This window comes from Anguilla anguilla, chromosome 1 (genome assembly GCF_013347855.1).
Source record: "Anguilla anguilla isolate fAngAng1 chromosome 1, fAngAng1.pri, whole genome shotgun sequence".
Taxonomy (NCBI): Eukaryota; Metazoa; Chordata; class Actinopteri; order Anguilliformes; family Anguillidae; genus Anguilla; species Anguilla anguilla.
The window spans coordinates 87,760,822-87,780,657 of record NC_049201.1 but is presented as its reverse complement, the minus strand read 5'-3'; the positions used below and the strand labels follow the sequence as shown (position 1 = coordinate 87,780,657).

The 19,836-nt window shown below is 42.5% G+C and overlaps 2 protein-coding genes across 6 annotated transcripts in view; one reads left to right on the top strand and one right to left on the bottom strand.

Annotated features, from left to right (window-relative positions):
* Window positions 1–4,336, top strand: part of gckr (glucokinase (hexokinase 4) regulator) — an 18,864-nt gene extending 14,528 nt beyond the window's left edge. For 3 of the 5 annotated variants that reach the window (XM_035424322.1, XM_035424321.1, XM_035424320.1), the window contains 7 exons: window positions 160–236; window positions 552–648; window positions 859–956; window positions 1,360–1,440; window positions 1,686–1,835; window positions 2,713–2,847; window positions 3,031–4,336. In XM_035424322.1, the coding sequence (XP_035280213.1) occupies window positions 160–236; window positions 552–648; window positions 859–956; window positions 1,360–1,440; window positions 1,686–1,835; window positions 2,713–2,847; window positions 3,031–3,147 (755 nt within the window). In that variant the 3' untranslated portion in view covers window positions 3,148–4,336. Of the gene's footprint in view, window positions 1–159; window positions 237–551; window positions 649–858; window positions 957–1,359; window positions 1,441–1,685; window positions 1,836–2,683; window positions 2,848–3,030 lie in introns of those variants that run through there. The other 2 variants (XR_004765978.1, XM_035424323.1) reach the window with 2 other exon arrangements.
* Window positions 4,337–6,491: 2,155 nt separating this feature from the next.
* si:ch73-340m8.2 (tyrosine-protein kinase Blk) lies at window positions 6,492–19,382 on the bottom strand. The gene is made up of 14 exons (XM_035408778.1): window positions 19,336–19,382; window positions 18,781–18,930; window positions 13,699–13,821; window positions 13,319–13,355; window positions 13,050–13,143; window positions 12,427–12,525; window positions 12,139–12,242; window positions 11,678–11,827; window positions 10,929–11,081; window positions 10,577–10,756; window positions 9,268–9,344; window positions 7,943–8,093; window positions 7,649–7,780; window positions 6,492–7,285 (listed from the first exon to the last, which is right to left on the bottom strand). The coding sequence occupies exons 3-14, from the start codon at window positions 13,804–13,806 to the stop codon at window positions 7,083–7,085; spliced, it is 1,488 nt and encodes a 495-aa protein (XP_035264669.1). The 5' UTR covers window positions 13,807–13,821; window positions 18,781–18,930; window positions 19,336–19,382; the 3' UTR covers window positions 6,492–7,082.
* Between the last annotated feature and the right edge of the window lie 454 nt (window positions 19,383–19,836).

The window sequence follows — 19,836 nt, the reverse complement described above, 5'->3', positions numbered from 1 at the left end:
TACATTACAGCTGGGGGTATATTTATAATGGTACTTTTTTAAAATCCAGGTGTTTTGACATCATTATTGGCAAAAATTGCATTCAAAACTAGAAACACTTTATGAAATTGGTCTTTTTAAGTCAACAATTATCATCCTAAAGTTATTATCCTTCTGCAGATGTGGGTGATATTTGTGGATTCATAAATGAAGGGTATGCTGAAATGGGTAATGCTGAGGGAGACCTGTCATCACTGGTGAGTTGAGGACAGCATCCGTCCGCAATTTATATCCTCTCAACCACAGCCTTCAAATGACAGGCATGGCAAGCTGCTTTGTCCCAGACCTCGTTCATTCAGGAAAAATGAAATGTGTAAGGAAAGGTCAGCAGGAAGTGACATAAATATGAATTTATAATTTATTCCAGATTAAAGATCTCTCTAGTGGGTAGATTTGTGAGTTTATTCCAGATTAAAGATTTCTTCAGTGGGTAGATTTGGGAGTTTATTCCAGATTAAGAACTCTTCAGCATATAAAGCGCATTAGTTTGAGGCTTGCTGTCTGATCTCTAGGGGCCAGAGTTCTGCATTGGACACAAAGACTTTGTGAGAACCACCTTACCGAATGTGACCGAGTCAGACAGTGTCATTTTTCTGTTCACTTTGGGCGGTAAGTCAGGTGCACGCCTTTGTTAGCGGGAATATTTCAATGTTTGGTTTAGCTTGCATTTCCTTTGAATGATGTCATGAAATTAAACAACAAAAACTTAGAGTGATTAAAGTGTACTGTACCTATATACAATCTGTAGACATGACACAGGAATAAAACTTTATTTCTGAGTAATATTTTATAATGAAATTTAACTCCCTCTGCCTGCAGATGATTTGCATGCGGTTGAAGATCTGGCTCTCTGTGTGAAGCAGAGAACTTTGGGCCTCTATGCTGTGATTCATGCTTCTGGGCCACACAGTGTTCCGGTAGGGTCCATTTAAAATAAGAGCTTTCCAGTGGACTGGCTTTGAATTGGCAGGAAAGATGAGGGGCCCAGCACCTGACCCAATTCAATGCGCTGCATATACAAACAAATACATTTTGTTGCACATTAAAGCACTTTTAAAATTCCTGCTGGCCTAATTTGCTTTAATTTTGTTTGAAACAGATTAATGTGGTTTCCCTCCTCCTTTCTCTTCTGTATTCAGTAGGCATGTGTCTTTAACACTGACACTGTTGTGGTTGCACATTGTGCTAATGTTCTTTTGCAAAAAATAAAATAAATCAATGAACTGATACTGAAAGCAAATTAATTTAATACCCAGCAGCTAATATAGGACTGCATCTGAACCTTTATGAAAATGACGCCATATTTCTTTGGTTTCTTAGGACAATATCAAGGAAGTGTTTGCATCTGTTATGACCTTCACATGGCCCAGTACGTCTGAAGAGGAGAATTCTTTCCTCAGGGTGAAAAAAACATCCAACTCTCTAGCATCAGGAACTGTTCCACAATTTATCTACAGCCCAAAAGTCTATTTAATTATTGTGTGTGTATGCATGTGTGTGTGCATGTGTGTATTCGAATGTGTTGTTTGTGTGTGTGTGTGAGTGTGTGTGTGTGTGTGTGTGTGTGTGTGCATGTGTGTGTGTGTGTGTGTGTGTGTGTGTGTGTGTGTGCGCGCGCATGGGTGTGTTTCCGGTCCTGTTTGTAGACACTGCAGGTGGAGCTGGCCACTAAGTGGGTGTTGAATGCTGTCAGCACAGGAGCTCACATCTTAAAGGGCAAAATCTACAGGAACTACATGATGGATCTGAAAGTGACCAACAGCAAACTGTTCAGAAGAGCAGTATCTCTACTTCAGGTGAAAATCACTCATATCACACATTACCTGTGTTTACAGTGCTGCTGTTCTCAGTGACTGAGTTGCTCTGTAGATGTTCTTAGTGAATGAGACACTGCAGATGTTCTCAGTGACTGAGTCTCAGTGTGTAGATGGTATCAGTGACTGAGTCTCAGCGTGGAGATGTTCTCAGTGACTGAGCCTCAGTGTGTAGATGGTCTTAATGACTGAGTCTCAGTGTGTAGATGGTCTTAATAACTGAGTCTCATGTGGAGATGTTCTCAGTGACTGAGTCTTAGTGTGTAGATGTTCTTAGTGACTGGGCCTCAGTGACTAAGTCTAAGTGTGTAGATGGTATCAGTGACTGAGACTCATGTAGAGATGTTCTCAGTGACTGAGTCTCAGTGTGGAGATGTTCTTAGTGACTGAGTCTCAGTGACTGAGCCTCAGTGTGTAGATGTTCTCAGTGACTGAGTCTTAGTGTGTAGATGTTCTTAGTGACTGAGTCTTAGTGTGTAGATGTTCTTAGTGACTGAGTCTCAGTGACTAAGTCTAAGTGTGTAGATGGTATCAGTGACTGAGACTCATGTAGAGATGTTCTCAGTGACTGAGTCTCAGTGTGGAGATGTTCTTAGTGACTGAGTCTCAGTGACTGAGCCTCAGTGTGTAGATGTTCTCAGTGACTGAGTCTTAGTGTGTAGATGTTCTCAGTGACTGAATCTCAGTGAATAAGTCTAAGTGTGTAGATGGTATCAGTGACTGAGACTCATGTAGAGATGTTCTCAGTGACTGAGCCTCAGTGTGTAGATGTTCTCAGTGGCTGAGTCTTAGTGTGTAGATGTTCTCAGTGACTGAGTCTTAGTGTGTAGATGTTCTCAGTGACTGAGTCGCTCTGCAGATGTTCTCCGGTTGTCCTGAGGAACTGTGCCATGGGGCCCTGATCCAGGTCATCTACAGCACAGACCAGCCCACAGAGGAGATGAACACAGCCCCACTCACTGAACACGCCCACACCGCCAACACCTGCAGCAAGGTACTACACACACACACACACACACACACCACCAACACCAGCAGCAAGGTACTATACACATGCACACTGCCAACATCAGGTGTTTTCTGAGAACACCTGCATAGATGATAACCATGCTGTGTTTATGGATCTCATATTAACTCTCTGGCCTGTCTCTAATAGTCCTCCTGGTCCTCCTGCCAGGTTGTGCCCACGGCTCTGCTGATGCTCAGGTGGAGGTGTTCAGTGCACGAAGCCAGGGCACGACTCGATGGTCACATGATCATCAGAGACGCAGTGGAGGCCTGCCTCACAGCCTGAACACACATGAAGACCGCACACACCACTCCCACCTGAACACCTAACACATACACACACCCTAACATAACCTAAACACCTAACACACCACACCAATACAACCTGTACACCCAATACACACCACCCCAACCTGAACTTCCAACACACACACCACCCCAACCTGGACACCCAACACACACACACCACCTCACCCACATACACACACCCCAACATAACCTGGACACCTAACACACCACACCAATACAACCTGTATACCCAACACACACCATGCCAACCTGAAGTCCCAACACACACACCACCCCAACCTGAACACCCAACACACACACACCATACCACCCTGAACACCCAACACACACAAAGACCATCCACACTCTCACAACCTGAACACCTAACACACACACACACCACCACAACCTGAACATTCAACACACACACACACACCACCGCACCCTGAACACCCAACACACACAAAGACCATATACACTATCTCAACCTGAACACCCAAAACACACACACCACCACAACCTGAACACCGAACATGCACAAGGATCAGACACTCCACCGCAACCTGAACACCCAACACACACATTCCACCACAACCTAAACACCCAACACGCACATTCCACCGCAGCCTGAATACCCAACACGCACACTCCACCGCAGCCTGAATACCCAACACGCACACTCCACCACAACCTGAACACCCAACACACACATTCCACCGCAACCTAAACACCCAACACGCACATTCCACCACAACCTAAACACCCAACACGCACATTCCACCGCAGCCTGAATACCCAACACGCACACTCCACCGCAGCCTGAATACCCAACACGCACACTCCACCACAACCTGAACACCCAACACGCACACTCCACCACAACCTGAACACCCAACACTGTAACACTGCCACAGTGTGACCACTGAGAAAGAATTCCAGGACCACACAAACGTGAGAATCACAAACACTACCTCTGTGGGACAGCCAGTTACCACAACACAACTGCATAAAGTCACCCTGACTGCACAGAATCCCTTTATGACCACACAAAACCAGGACATGACTGCACCAGAATAAAGGATCACATTCAATATGTGGAGAAGGAATTGAAGATTCAGCATTAATATGAATTTGTTGTATTTTCATACAATATGAGCTTCACTAATAAAGGTAATCTGACCAATCTACCCATTTGTGTGCAGCTGTAAATTTGTATTGCTGTAGTTTGTGAAGGGATTAGCATTCTATGGCTGTAGCATGTACAGGTGTGACAATAATGCAGTAATACAGGTGTGACACTACTGCTGTAGTACAGGTGTGGCAGTAATGCTGTAGTACAGGTGTGACACTAATGCTGTAGTACAGGTGTGGCAGTAATGCTTTAGTACAGGTGTGGCAGTAATGCTGTAGTACAGGTGTGACACTAACGCTGTAGAACAGGTGTGGCAGTAATCCTGTAGTACAGGTGTGGCGTTAATGCTGTAGAACAGGTGTGGCAGTAATGCTTTAGTACAGGTGTGACACTAATGCTGTAGTACAGGTGTGGCACTAATGTTGTAGTACATGTGTGACACTAACGCTGTAGTCGCACTTCGGCACAGCGCTCAGACACAGCACTCAGGCATAGCACTCAGACACAGTGCTCAGACACAGCGCTCAGACACAGCACTGAGGCACAGCGCTCAGACACAGCACTCAGGCATAGCACTCAGACACAGCGCTCAGACACAGCACTGAGGCACAGCGCTCAGACACAGCACTCAGGCACAGCACTCAGGCACAGCGCTCAGACACCGCACTCAGGCACAGCACTGAGACACAGCACTCAGACACAGCACTCAGACACAGCACTGACGCACAGCACTCAGGCATGGCACTGAGGCACAGCGCTCAGACACAGCACTGAGGCGCAGCACTCAGATACAGCACTAAGGCACAGCACTGACGCACAGCACTCAGACGCAACACAGAGGCACAGCACTGACGCACAGCACTCAGACACAACACTCAGGCACAGCACTGACGCACAGCACTCAGACACAACACTCAGGCACAGCACTGAGGCGCAGCACTCAGATACAGCACTGAGGTACAGCACTCAGACACAGCACTGAGGCACAGCACTCAGACACAGCGCTCAGACAACACTCAGACACAGCACTCAGGCACAGTGCTCAGACACAGCACTGAGGCACAGCGCTCAGGCACAGCACTCAGGCACAGCACTGAGGCACAGCACTCAGACACAGCGCTCAGACACAACACTCAGAAACAGCACTCAGGCACAGCACAGAGCTCAAACGGTACTCCAGTCTTCTGTGGTGTCACCTGCTTTTTGTTAGGAAACCACAACCACAACAATGAGTAAGCAGTTCACAATAACAGCACGTGTGCTTTCTGTCTCATGCAGAACCCCTTCAACATTCTTTCTCATTTCAGTTTAACACTCTTTTATTCCTCAGCTCTGTATGAGGGGATCTATAGCAAGGTTATGGCTCTCGTGGCATGATGTAGAGATGTAAAGATTATATTTGCTCAGTCAGGTGATACTTTGAAAGTATCACCAAGCAGGTGGAATCCAAAGAGCAGAGAGAGAGCTTCAGGTGAGGAGTGAGGAGAACTCACAAGTGATTAAGTGAACTTACCAAACTGTGAGGAAAAACTCTTGTATTTGTGCATCAGTTTTTAAGGATAAAATGATTTTTCAATGTAGCCTGTATCTTTTCCTGGACATTTGAACATTTTATTGATTTAAATATTTAGAATTTTGATGTGTATTCTTATTACCTGAAGTGCAGGATACTGATTGGGTGAGTGTTTGCAGTTTAGGGTTATGATTGGGTTAGAGCAGGGGTCCTCAATCTCATTCAGGAAGGGCCGGTGTGGGTGCAGGCTTTTGTTCCAACCAAGCAGTGATGATTCTACAACACACCTGATGCTGCTAATCAAGGTCCTTAGCAAAGATGCTAGTGGTTGATTGTTAGAACCAGGTGTGTTATTGCTTGGTTGGAATGAAAGCCAGCACCCACACCGGCACTTTTTGGATAAGATTGAGGACCCCTGGGTTACAGTGTGCAGGACAGGGTTCTGATTCGGTTAAAGTGTATAGTGCATGGCTCTGATTGGGTGAGTGTATGCAGTGCAGGGTTCTGATTGGGTGAGTATGTACAATGCAGGGTTCTGATTGGGTTATAGTGTGCAGTGCAGAATTCTGATTGGGTTGGGATGTGCAGTGCAGGGTTCTGATTGGGTTAGAGTGTGCCATGCAGTGCAATCTCCCTGCTGCACAACAGTACAGAGACCACCCAGCTTGGTCACATTACTGACTGATTGCTCCTATTGCAGCTTTATAAGTTATAATTCAATAACATTAATAATACTATATTATTTACAAATCATTTTTATCAAGAACATTTAATAAATTATATCAGATATACAGCATACTGTCTTTTAAACTGTGTTGCATTATTAATATAATAACATGATTTGGATTCAATAATAAAGCTGAAAAACTAATAAACTTATAAACTGGAAGTCTCCTAACCCCAACATTACCCCTAACCCCAACACTACCTCTAACCCAACACTAACCTTAACCCAAACACTACCTCTAACCCAACACTAACCTTAACCCCAACACTACCTCTAACCCAACACTACCCTTAACCCCAACACTACCTCTAAGCCAACACTAACCTTTACCCCAACACTACCTCTGACTCAACACAAACCTTAACCCCAACACTACCTCTAACCCCAACACAGGCAGCAGGTAGGTATTGCACAAATAAAAACTTTACATTTTTAAAACATTCTAAGGCCTGGTCAGAGGAAATACAGCCCATATTTTTCTCAGTAAATATTTTGCAAGGTATTAATGACTCTTATTAATTCCATCTCCCTAACAACCTCCCACAGCGAGGGGCCAGGAGCTCAGGGTTGGCTCTCATACTGCGTTTCCGTGGCGATGTAGAAGTCCTCCAGGGTGTGCTGCAGGTGCTCGAAGGTGGGCCGGTTCTCAGGCTCCTCCCTCCAGCACCGGAGCATGACCTGGTACAGCTCGCTGGGACAGCCCTCCGGGCACGGCATCCGGTACCGCCGGTCCAGGTTCCGTACCACCTCCGGGTTCGCCATACCTGCGTCATGAACACACACACGTGCAAACACACACACAGGCATGCACACACACACATACGTGCAAACACACATACACACAGGCATGCACACACACATGTGGAAACACACACACACACACACACACACAGGCATGCACACACACACACATGCACACACATACGTGCAAACACACACACATGCACACACACACACACAGGCATGCACACACACACATGCACATGCATACACACATGCACGCACACACGCAGGCACACACATGAACACACACACCCACACGTACACACACCAACACCAACAGAAGTGTCATTATATTACACACGCACACACATGCACACACACCGTTACCTTGGTGAGGTCCTTACCTGGGTAAGGCACTCTCCCGTATGTGACGATCTCAGTCAGCAGGATGCCGAAGGACCACACATCAGATTTGATGCTGAAGGTGCCGAAGTTAATGGCCTCTGGAGCCGTCCATTTGATGGGAAACTTGGCCCCTGCACAGAAACCAAGCGTGAGAACTCCAGGCACAGAACACAACACACAGACAGTGAGATAACTACTGATATACGCAATACACAGGTCTACATATGAATAATAGACGGGAGGCATGGTGTAGCTGTGCTTTTGAGATGTTGTGTTGCGTGCTATTGCTGTACCTTCATGTGCTGTGTATTCGGAATCGATGAGCCTGGCCAGGCCGAAGTCGGCCACCTTGCAGTGCAGCGTTTCGGACACTAGGACGTTGGCCGCGCGCAGGTCTCTGTGGATGCAGTTATTCTGCTCGATGTAGGCCATGCCCTCCGCAATCTGCACAAGAGCAGTCCACTGAGTCAACTGAATCCACTGAGTCAGCTGATTCCACTGAGTAAACTGATTCAACTCATTCCACTGACTCAACCCATTCCACTGAGTCAGCTGATTCCACTGAGTCAACTAATTCCACTGAGTCAATTGAATCCACTGAGTCAGCTGATTCCACTGAGTCAACCCATTCCACTGAGTCAGCTGATTCCACTGACTCAACCCATTCCACTGAGTCAACTGATTACACTGATTCAACTCATTCCACTGACTCAACCCATTCCACTGAGTCAACTGAATCAACTGAATCCACTGAGTAAACCCTTTCCACTGAGTCAACTGATTCCACTGAGTCAACCCATTCCACTGAGTCAACTGATTCCACTGAGTCAACCCATTCCACTGAGTGAGCTGATTCCACTGAGTCAACCCATTCCACTGAATCAACTGAATCCACTGAGTAAACCCCTTCCACTGAATCAACTGATTCCACTGAGTCTAAAGTGAAGACATTAGATTATCTTTTACATTTAGACTTAAACATTATATTTTACACTTAGACTTACATGTAGGGTTAGCAAAAATATTAGGGACAATACAGCACTGTAAGATATGGCAGTTCAGCAAAACATTTCACCCTTAATTTACCGAGTTAGATAAATCGCTCCAGACCACAGCCTAAGACTGAGAAAACGCAGGAGTCTGCCAGCTGTCCTGCCGCATCAAAGCCAGGAAAGAGACTCATGAAACAGCTACGTGCCGGATGGGATATTTTTAGAATGTAGGCGTGACCTGCCGCTGCCTCACGTCCGCGCAGCGCGCTTCGGGTTTGGGTCACATGTGCAGTGGTTTCAGCAGGATGTGCAGCATGACGCGCATCTCACAGGCATGGAAAATGGCAACGCCACGTCACATCCTGTCCAGATCTTAATTACTGATAGAGATGTATGCACTGATAGATGCATACACTCATAACTGAACACAAACGTTATTACTGCCTTCTGAAGAGAAAGCATGTAACCACTGATTGGCAGACTGGAAATACATATTTAGTTTAATTTTATAACGTGTATTTCAGTAGCAGTCATGGTCCTGTGCGAACTGGTCTCAGAAGAACATTTTTAACTTTTGATGTTTCATGCAAATTAAATACACTGTGTGATAACAAAATCTGGCTGACCTGTGCTGACATATCCAACAGCTTGGGAAGCATCAGACCATTTCCCTCTTCAGTCTTCAGAAAGTCAAGCAAACTCCCTTCAGAAGAATGGAATACAAAACAGCTCAGATACAGAACAGTACAGAGACAGAACAGCTCAGATACAAAACATCACAGATACAGAAAAGCTCAGATACAAAAAAGCACAGAAACAGAACAGCTCAGATACAAAACAGCCCAGACACAGAACGGCTTTGATACAGAACAGCTCAGATACTGAACAGCACAGACACATAACAGCTTTGATACAGAACAGCTCAGATACAGGAGCAAAGACACAGAACAGCTCAGATACAAAACAGCACAGACACAGAACAGTTCAGACACAGAACAGCACAGGCACAGAACTGCTCAGATACAAAACAGCACAGACACAGAACAGCTCAGACATAGAACAGCACAAACACAAAACAGCACAGACACAGAACAGCTCAGACACAGAACAGCTCTGATACAGAACAGCACAAACACAGAACAGCTCTGATACAGAAGAGCTCAGACAAAGAACAGCTCAGACACAGAACAGCACAGGCACAGAACAGCTCAGATACAAAACAGCACAGACACAGAACAGTTCAGACACAGAACAGCACAGGCACAGAACGGCTTTGATACAGAACAGCTCAGATACAGAACAGCACAGACACAGAGCAGCTTTGATACAGAACAGCTCAGATACAGAAGAGCAAAGACACAGAACAGCTCAGATACAAAACAGCACAGAAACAGAACAGCTCAGACATAGAACAGCACAAACACAAAACAGCACAGACACAGAACAGCTCAGACACAGAACAGCTCTGATACAGAACAGCACAAACACAGAACAGCTCTGACACAGAACAGCTCAGACAAAGAACAGCACAGACACAGAACAGCTCAGACACAGAACAGCTCAGATACAAAACAGCACAGACACAGAACAGCACAGACACAGAACTGCTCAGATACAAAACAGCACAGACACAGAACAGCACAAACACAAAACAGCACAGACACAGAACAGCTCAGACACAGAACAGCTCTGATACAGAACAGCACAAACACAGAACAGCTCAGACAAAGAACAGCACAGACACACAACAGCTCAGACACTGAAAAGCACAAACAAAGAACAGCGCATATAAAGAACACGACAGCACAGACATGCAACAGCACAGACACAAAAATATTATTAATAAGATTAATTCTTAACTGAGTTTCTTAATAAAGACCCAGATTGAGTGTTTGAGCATGAAATCTGCACTACACATCCCAGAATGCACCTCACCATTTTCCATGAACTCTGTGACGATGAAGATGGGCTGCTGCGTGACGACGGCATACAGACGCACCAGACGGTCGTGCTGCAACCCCTTCATCAGGTTGGCCTCCTGCAGGAAGGCCTCCGGCTCCATACTGCCTTCCTTCAGCATCTTTATCGCCACCTTCTGGCTGTTCTTATAATAGCCTGTAAGATGAATAGAGCCCTATAGCAGCCTTCCACGTAGTCAGAGTGAGAAGGGCTACCCATAAGAAGCACTAAGGCACCCTGCCCTAAATGGGTGCAGGAACTGGACTGTATGCAAAATAAGTGCAAGAAGTAATAATAATGAATGAAAGATAATCAGAGCCTTGCTCACCCATCCACACCTCTCCAAACTGCCCACAGCCCAGTTTCTTCACCATGCGCAGCGTTTCCCTGGGAATCTCCCAGGTCTCCTGGGCCCACGGATTCTGGGGCTTCTGAGCTTTACAAGGAGAAGCTAGCCTCTGACACAGCCCATCAGCTACTCCTGAGAGAAAGACACCCCCAAACCCCAAATCAGAAAGACACCCCAAACCCCGATCAGAGAGACACCCCCAAACCCCCAGTCTGAGAGACACCCCCAAACCTCGATCAGAGAGACACCCCCAAACCCCGATCAGAGACACCCCCAAACCCCAAATCAGAAAGACACCCCAAACCCCAATTAGAGAGACACCTCCAAACCCCCAATCAGAGAGACACCCCCAAACCCCAATCAGAGAGACACCCCCGAACCCCCAATCTGAGAGACACCCCCAAACCCCCAATCAGAGACCCCAAACCCTGATCAGAGACACCCCCAAACCCCCAGTCTGAAAGACACCCCCAAACCCCCAATCAGAGACACGCCCAAACTCTAATAGAGACACCCCCAAACCCCGATCATAGAGACAACCCCAAACCCCCAATCAGAGAGAAACATCCCAAGACCCCAATCAGAGAGACACCCCTGAACCCCCAATCAGAGAGACACCCCCAAACCCCCAATCAGAGAGAAACACCCCAAGACCCTGATCAGAGAGAGAGAGAGAGATAGAGACACCCCCAAACCCACGAGCAGCGAGCATGTTCTGGCAGTCTTACGTGAGTAGTGCTTGACCAGGTCCTGAAGGGAGGGGAAACTGGTCTTAGGAGAGATGTAGTAGCCGCCGGTGTCCAGACAGCGGATTTTGTAATGTTTCACAACGTTCCTGCGATCAGGCAAAATGTCTCTGATAGACAGAGAGAATGCTCCTGCAATACAGGCCATTTCACCACCACCACCACTGTCATTATCATCATCACCACCATCATCATCATCATCATCATAAAAGGCATCATCATCGTCACCATAATCACCACCACCATCATCATTATCATCATCATCTTCACCACCATCATTATCATACGGTTAGATCTCAATTTAATCTCATACCCAGTTAAATCTCATTCTTGGTTTAATCTCATGCTCAGTTTAATAAACACACGTGCAGTTTAATCTCATACCAAGTTTAATCTCATTCTTGGTTTAATCTCATACTCATGCTCAGTTAGCTCATGCTCACCTTTGCTGGTCTCACTCTCCCTGATGAGGAAAGCTCCAGGTTTGTTCCCAGGAGCTAGGAGCAAACGCTCTGTCTCCTTCCGGCTCAGATTTTCAAAGAACCATCTGGAAAACATGCACAGACCCACACACACACACACACATCATACACACAGATAAAACATCTGTAATGTCATGAATCATGATTTTTCTGTTGGACCTGGGTATTGGTTAATCAGAAATGATGCAGATTGTAATAGACTTTAAAAAGAAAAGGTGAATGATTCTGAGGGGCGAGGTGTGTGCTTACCTTTCCACCTCCAGGGTGTGCATCCTGGCCACATACATACGAGGAATGTACCCCTCCTCTCCACTGACCAGGGACTTAGCCAGCCACCAATCCCCTTTCCTTTAAAACATAACAACCTATCACAGCTACCCAGGAATTAGCCAACCACCAATCACCTTTCCTTAAAAATATAACAACCTATCACAGCTACACAGGAATTATTCAGCCACTAATCGCCTTTCTTTAAAAACATAACAACCTATCACAGCTACCCAGGACTTAGCCAGCCACCAATCCCCTTTCCTTTAAAACATAACAACCTATCACAGCTACCCAGGAATTAGCCAGCCACCAATCACCTTTCCTTAAAAACAAAACAACCTATCACAGTTACCCAGAAATTAGCCAGCCACCAATAACCTGAATTCTAATCTTCAAATCCATCATGTAACTATGTTCTTCTAAATCAATGACAGAAACTTACCTCATTCAAACTAGGAAACAGTACAACGAAAGAGTGACAAATCTAATTTAGATCTGCAATAGCCACAATAATATACTTTTTAAAAACATACTAGCTATGTTACATTTATGCGTGTGGTGAATGTGTGGACGCTGTGTGATGAGAAGGAAGTCATACTTACTCACTAATTATTTTCAGTTTGTCCCCCTGTTTAAATGCAAGGTCATGATCATTCATTGGTTTGAAATCATACTGAGCCAGGACAATGTCTTTCTCTGAAATCAAACAAAAATATACTATTTTAAACAAGGAAATAAATGCATGATAATTTTTAAAATCAGAAACATCTATAATTTCACACATATTTACTAATTTGTCCTCTTCATTAAGAAACAGGATGTTTCTATCACACCTATCCAACTTGACCTTTGACCATTCAGTCTGTAATACCTGTGGATGGAGGACCCAGTCTATCCTTTGGAAATGCCTGAAAAAATGAGAATAAAACACAAATAAGCTGGACATCCATGTTGACTGACACTATCAATCAAACATCAGTATAGCAGTTCTGTAATCACTCTTTCAAAGGCTGATATCCAACAAATTTGTAAATGCTTTATAAAATGAATTAAAATGAAAATTTTAAATATAAAAAATGATGAATCATTTGTTTTGGAAGTAACTAAACTTTTAACAGCTTGTCATGGGTGAGCCATTTTGGGGGTGAAGTCAGTTGGTATTTATTGTGGGTGGGCTTTTAAGTGGGCTGGGTCGGTTTGGTATGGGCGGTGGATGAGCTATTTTGGGGGGTGGAGTCAGTGGGTACTTACAGTGGTTGGGCCATTTAGGGGGGCATGGTCAGGATTCCCTGCTTGTTGCTTCTCCGGCGAGTGTTTTGAATCTCTGAGGAGTCTCAGGGCGCTGTGTAATAAGCCCATTTCAGTGCAAATGCCCTTCAGACAGAAAACCATTATCAGCAGGGCAGGGCATGTCTCGGCTATGTCATAAAATGCACTGTAATGTAATGAGGGGCGTGCAGTTGCCAGAGACTGTAGGCATTGACGGCTGCCGGGTCCAGAAATAAATCTACGCTCTTTTGCTTGTGCGTCAACTTGACTTGCTCCCATCTGCCGTCATAGCCTGCTGACCAACTATACGGGGAAAACTCTACTTTCATACAGTAGATCAGCAGGCCTACTATACAGGGAAAGCACTACTTTCACACAGTAGATCAGCAGGCCTACTATGCGGGGAAAACACTACTTTCACACAGTAGATCAGCAGGCCTACTATACGGGGAAAACACTACTTTCACACAGTAGATCAGCAGGCCTACTATGCGGGGAAAACACCATTTTCACACAGTAGATCAGCAGGCCTACTATATGGGGAAAACACTACTTCACACAGTAGATCAGCAGGCCTACTATACGGGGAAAACACTACTTTCACACAGTAGATCAGCAGGCCTACTATATGGGGAAAACACCACTTTCACACAGTAGATCAGCAGGCCTACTATATGGGGAAAACACTACTTCACACAGTAGATCAGCAGGCCTACTATACGGGGAAAACACTACTTTCACACAGTAGATCAGCAGGCCTACTATATGGGGAAAACACTACTTCACACAGTAGATCAGCAGGCCAACTATACGGGGAAAACACTACCTCACACAGTAGATCAGCAGGCATACTATACGGGGAAACACTACTTCACACAGTAGATCAGCAGGCCTACTATGCGGGGAAAACACCACTTTCACACAGTAGATCAGCAGGCCTACTATACGGGGAAAACACTACTTTCACACAGTAGATCAGCAGGCCTACTATACGGGGAAAACACTACTTTCACACAGTAGATCTGCAGGCCTACTATACGGGGAAAACACTGCTTTCATACAGTAGATCAGCACGCCTACTATACAGGGAAACACTACTTTCACATAATAGATCAGTTGTACCTGTTTTTAAAAACAGTTTGTGTACCGATTGGAATTAACACACATAAAATTGTATTTCTCTGAGAAAAATGAGTTGTAATTGACATGTTCAGAAAAGTGAAAAAAGAAATAAAAATGTACAAAAAAAAGGCACACATGCTTGTCAATGAGGTGGAACTCTTATTAATTCATTAGCATTATTAATTTGTGACTTTTTTGTAAAAGGTACTTTAGTTAGTTAGTTAGTTGCCATCGAGTCGTTTACGACTCATGGCGACCCTATGTGTAACAGAGCAAAATGTTGCCCGGTCTTGCCTGACCATTCTAACGTTTGCGTCCATTGCTGCAGCAATTGTATCAATCCGTCGAATTGAAGGTTTCCCTCTTTTCCGTTGGCCCTCGACTTTACCAAACATGATGCCCTTTTCAAGTGATAGGTCTTTTCTGACAATGTGCCAAAGTATGAGAGTCTAACTCTCATCATCTTCGCCTCTAAGGAATATTTTGGCTGTATTTCTTCTAAGACTGATTTGTTTGTTCTTCTGGCAGTCCATGGTATTTTCAGTATTCTTCGCCAGCACCACAACTCGAATGCATCAATTCTTCTTCTATCATCCTTTTTTAATGTCCAGCTTTCACAAACGATTGAAAAGACCATGGTGTGAGTCAGATTCACCTTTGTTTTCAAAGTGATATCTTTACTTCTGAAAACTTTAGACAGGTCTTTGGCGGCAGATTTTCCCAGTGCAATACGTCCTTTGATTTTTTGGTTGCTACTTCCCTTGACATTGAATGTTGATCCAAGTAGAATGAAATCATTGACGACTTCAATTTCTTCTCCATTTATCGTGACGTTGTTTATTGGTCCATTTGTAAGAATCTTTGTCTTCTTCACATTCAGATGTAGTCCGTATTGCTGACTACAATCTTTGATCTTCGTTAGCAAGTACTTCAAGTCTTCTTCGTTTCCGGCAAGCAAAGTCGTATCATCTGCATATCAGTTATTAATGAGTCTTCCACCAGTTCTGTTGCCACATTCTTCTTCGTACAGTCCAGCTTCTTGAATGATTTGTTTGGCATACAAATTGAATAAGTAGGGTGAAAGTGTACGACCTTTTCCAGTTTAGAACCACTCTGTATTACCATTATCTGCTCTAACGACTGCCTCCTGATCCATGTGCAGGTTCCGCATGAGCACAATTAAGTGTTCTGGAATTCACATTCAAAAGGTACTTACTAGTACCAAAATAGAACATTATTGTACTTTCAGAATACATTTAGGAAATGTGTTCCTCATAGAACAAAAATGTAGATCCACTGTTCCTTTATTTCTGAGAGTGCGCAATATTCGGTCACAGCTTCTGTGTTCCGTGCACTAAAGGACAGGCTCTTTATTAAAAGCACTTTAAAATTAATTTCAAATTTCAATTTGCACTTCTCGGAAAGTGTGACTTCAGTGAAGATATTTGACTGGAATGCTGTAGTAAGTATGCAGCTGTAGAAACTGATTTTATGTTAAAGTACTAATCTCCTACAACTGTATATATGTATATGCAAAGCCAAGATTCTTTAAATACATATATACAACAGAGGCCTGTATTATACGTTATAAATATGTAATGCTAATTACACTGGGAAATTCTGGCCATTTCGTACACATGATTTAATTGCGCTATACTAATTGTTTAAATATTTTGTTAAATCATTTTTACCTTGTAGGCCGATTCTGACGTGTGAATAGATTGAATTGTTCATATCTACTGTGCATTAGTACACATGTTCAAATGCAAGTCAAAGCAAAAACAAGTTCACGTTTATATTATTTTAATTAATTAAATTATTTATTAATAATAGATAAATAATACAAATACAATTTATATGGAATTCATTTTTTTTTAAACCTATGAACTAGATATTTTTTGTTCCTTAACCCCATAGTACCCTTTTAGATTTTATGACAAAAATAATAAATATGACAAAAATAAAAAATAATATTTTTTTACATGATTTTTAAAAACCTTTTTTTTTTAAATGCATGTGAAATCACAGTAATATGTTTGATACCTATGTTAAGTAATGTGTTGCCTCTGTCCACATGGCCTTGTGGGAATTAATTCCTTTTTTGTGAATATTTCAGTAACAGTAAGAGTCGGTAACAGTAAGAGCCAGACGGAGCTTAGTCTGATGGAAACTCGTTCTTATGCCTCACACTAGCCGGCTCATTTGGGGGCGATCAGTGTACCCCCACCATGTGCGAGTGTTCGGCCTGTGAGGCTTCTTCTTTTTTTAGGCTTCTACAGTGTTTTACAGAAATGTCTCAAAACAATAGATTACTCTAATATCACACAGATTAAAGGAGATTTAAAGGTTTTGGGAGATTGATGCAAATTAAATTATAAAGAATCGGGGACTAGTTACGTTGAAATTGTTGCATTTTAGCCGTTTTAATTTTACTTTTTATCAAAGGGTATTAAGTAATTTTCAAAGAAATGTACTTTTTGAGGAAGACAAAATAATTATTAGCATGTTAATATAAAAAGCTACAAATTCACAGAAATGTACCTTTTTTAAGGACTTTCTCTAAAACAATGGGACACCAGGTCAGAACAAAAAAATTTTTTTACATTGTTGTTTTACATCATTTATAACTACATACAACTATATGTGACCTTCCTTTTATATGTGAAAAATGATTAGCATTATACTAAAGAAATCTTACTGCATTAATATTATGATAAAAAATGTTGGTAAATAAAACAACGATATGGTGGCCTACATCATTTATAACTACATACAACTATATGTGACCTTCCTTTTATATACCAAAAAGTAGTACCATTATAATTAGGAAATCAACTGCATTAATATTATATTAATATTAACTATTTTAAAGAAGTCCTATTGCATTAATATTTTTAATACACTACTCCCCAGATTATCTTAACTAATGGAAGCTTGATGTGGAGGCAGTGCTTTTAAGATATTGTATTTTGCTAGCTAGTAACTTTAAGACAGAATTAAATGTTGCTTTTCTGGTTGTCAAGCCTAACCTGTTTGGATAAGGTTATCCAGCTAAGCTGTGAGCCAGCCGATTCTCACTCTGGGACTCTGGGAAGTGCCCCGATCACGCGCTATTAAAATCTGTTTTATATCAAGTGTTCACAAAATGAAACAGACGCCATTTAATATGTCTAATCGATTTTAGCTTGGTCCAGATTTTATCAAATTTTAAAAATTAAAAACTGTTATTGAATTATATTTAATATAATATTCTGCAGGTCAAAGATAAGGGATGCAGTAAGTTAGTAACAGAATGGGACATACAGTACGCACGCAAGCATGTTGCAGTATCCCAGTACAGAACGACCAGTAATTTAGTTGCTTGGTATCCCAGCTGACTGGCACATGGATAAATGAGTTTTCTACCTCTGGGTCACCATATACAGCATATGGTATGTGTGTTATTCAAATATCAGGCATGGAAAATAACAAAAATGTATAAAATGTAAGTCTCCGTTCAAAGGCTCTTGGAATTATGACAAAAAAAGAGTGAAAAGAATAAATTAATACATTAAGCAATTTTAAATTAATGCGCTAAATTAAATTAAAAGCCCTAATGTGTGTGAGCCCTAAAGTGTGTGAGCGTATATACACTCACACACACACACACATGTATATATATATATATATATATACACACACACTCATAATTTTTTTTAATACGGAGTGCGAATACATTGATTTCTCTTGTTTAATCTTGACTTATCATTTATGTACACGGATGTCCTCTTTCTTGAGCCAGCACTTTAAGTTTTATGTGCAATTGATTCAACAATTTAACCAAACCAGACCAAACAAAAAATGTATCCATATTTGTCATAATATGTACTCTTTCTGCATGGATCACAGTTTTTTGTCCTGTCCCATAAACAAAGATATGATCAGGAAATATGACAGACATACCTGGTTCTTAGTTTTGAGGTCTACTTTGAGAAGATGTCAGTTACATCCCACAGAGCGTGTTATGTCACTGAGGCTGGGCTGAGCGGTCTCTGTATCTCGCTTGTACTCTCTCTCTCCCGCGAGCTCACCCGCACGCACAGTTTTAGTTTCCTGAAGAAAGGAGCCATGTAGTGCCAATACATCTTTTAAAAATTAAAATTAACAAAACAAATTGTTTATATATCAACAAAAATAATTAATTTATGAATTATAAAAAAAATGTTAATTATATAAAAGAAGCTTTTCAACAGCTCTCTCCCTACACCACACTGACAATTTATAAAGAATGACCTCTTGCTAATGAAATAAAATATATAATTTATGGCCCATAAAAATTACGGTAAAAGTTAATGAATGCTATCATCTATTTTTGGATTTAATTGTGTATAAATCAACATTTGATGTTGTTTATACACACTATGTCAGATTTTTACACTCTGGAAACTCTGGAACACAAAGGGTCAAAGGTTAAATCCCCAAATAGAACACTTCTGCAGTGCAGTTGCATTTCCTCACCTGCACAGGTAAACCTTTACCTGCATAACTAAGTGAAGACTGGGTTAATATCTGTCCATTATGACTTACTCCATATCTGCTAACGAAGTAAAAATATCTATATGGTTTTTTAAATAAAACATTATCTTTCTGTTGGATGTTCTGATAATTAATACATATATAAATGAAAAACAGGGCAACATTCTAAAAATGCATGGCTACCTCAGTTAAATAATCCAGACTTTGAAAATAAGATCATTCTTGGTTTCATTAGCGTTCCTTCTCAGGAAGCTGCTTGTGTACCTCCCCACACAAGCTTCCTGTTTGATGTATGTTATCACAGATCTCACAAAACCAAAATACACCAGAGCACCAACTTATGCTTCAAAATAAAATAAAAAAAGCGCTCAAAGATGATCTTAACAGAGACATCAAAGTGAGGACTCTCAAAGTGAGAACCCGGCTGTGCAGGTGTGTGTGAGTTCCGTTTCTCAGCCTCTCCCTCTGGGATGCAGCTCTTCT

What these genes read in the sequence shown, in the direction of transcription:
- si:ch73-340m8.2 (XM_035408778.1), bottom strand. Translation starts at nt 13,806, where the DNA reads ATGGGCTTATTACACAGCGCCCTGAGACTCCTCAGAGATTCAAAACAC. An exon ending in GTTTGGAGAGGTGTGGATGG is followed by an intron (nt 10,757 to 10,928) that starts GTGAGCAAGGCT and finishes TTCATCTTACAG; the next exon opens with GCTATTATAAGAACAGCCAG. An exon ending in CGAATACACAGCACATGAAG is followed by an intron (nt 7,781 to 7,942) that starts GTACAGCAATAG and finishes GTTTCTGTGCAG; the next exon opens with GGGCCAAGTTTCCCATCAAA.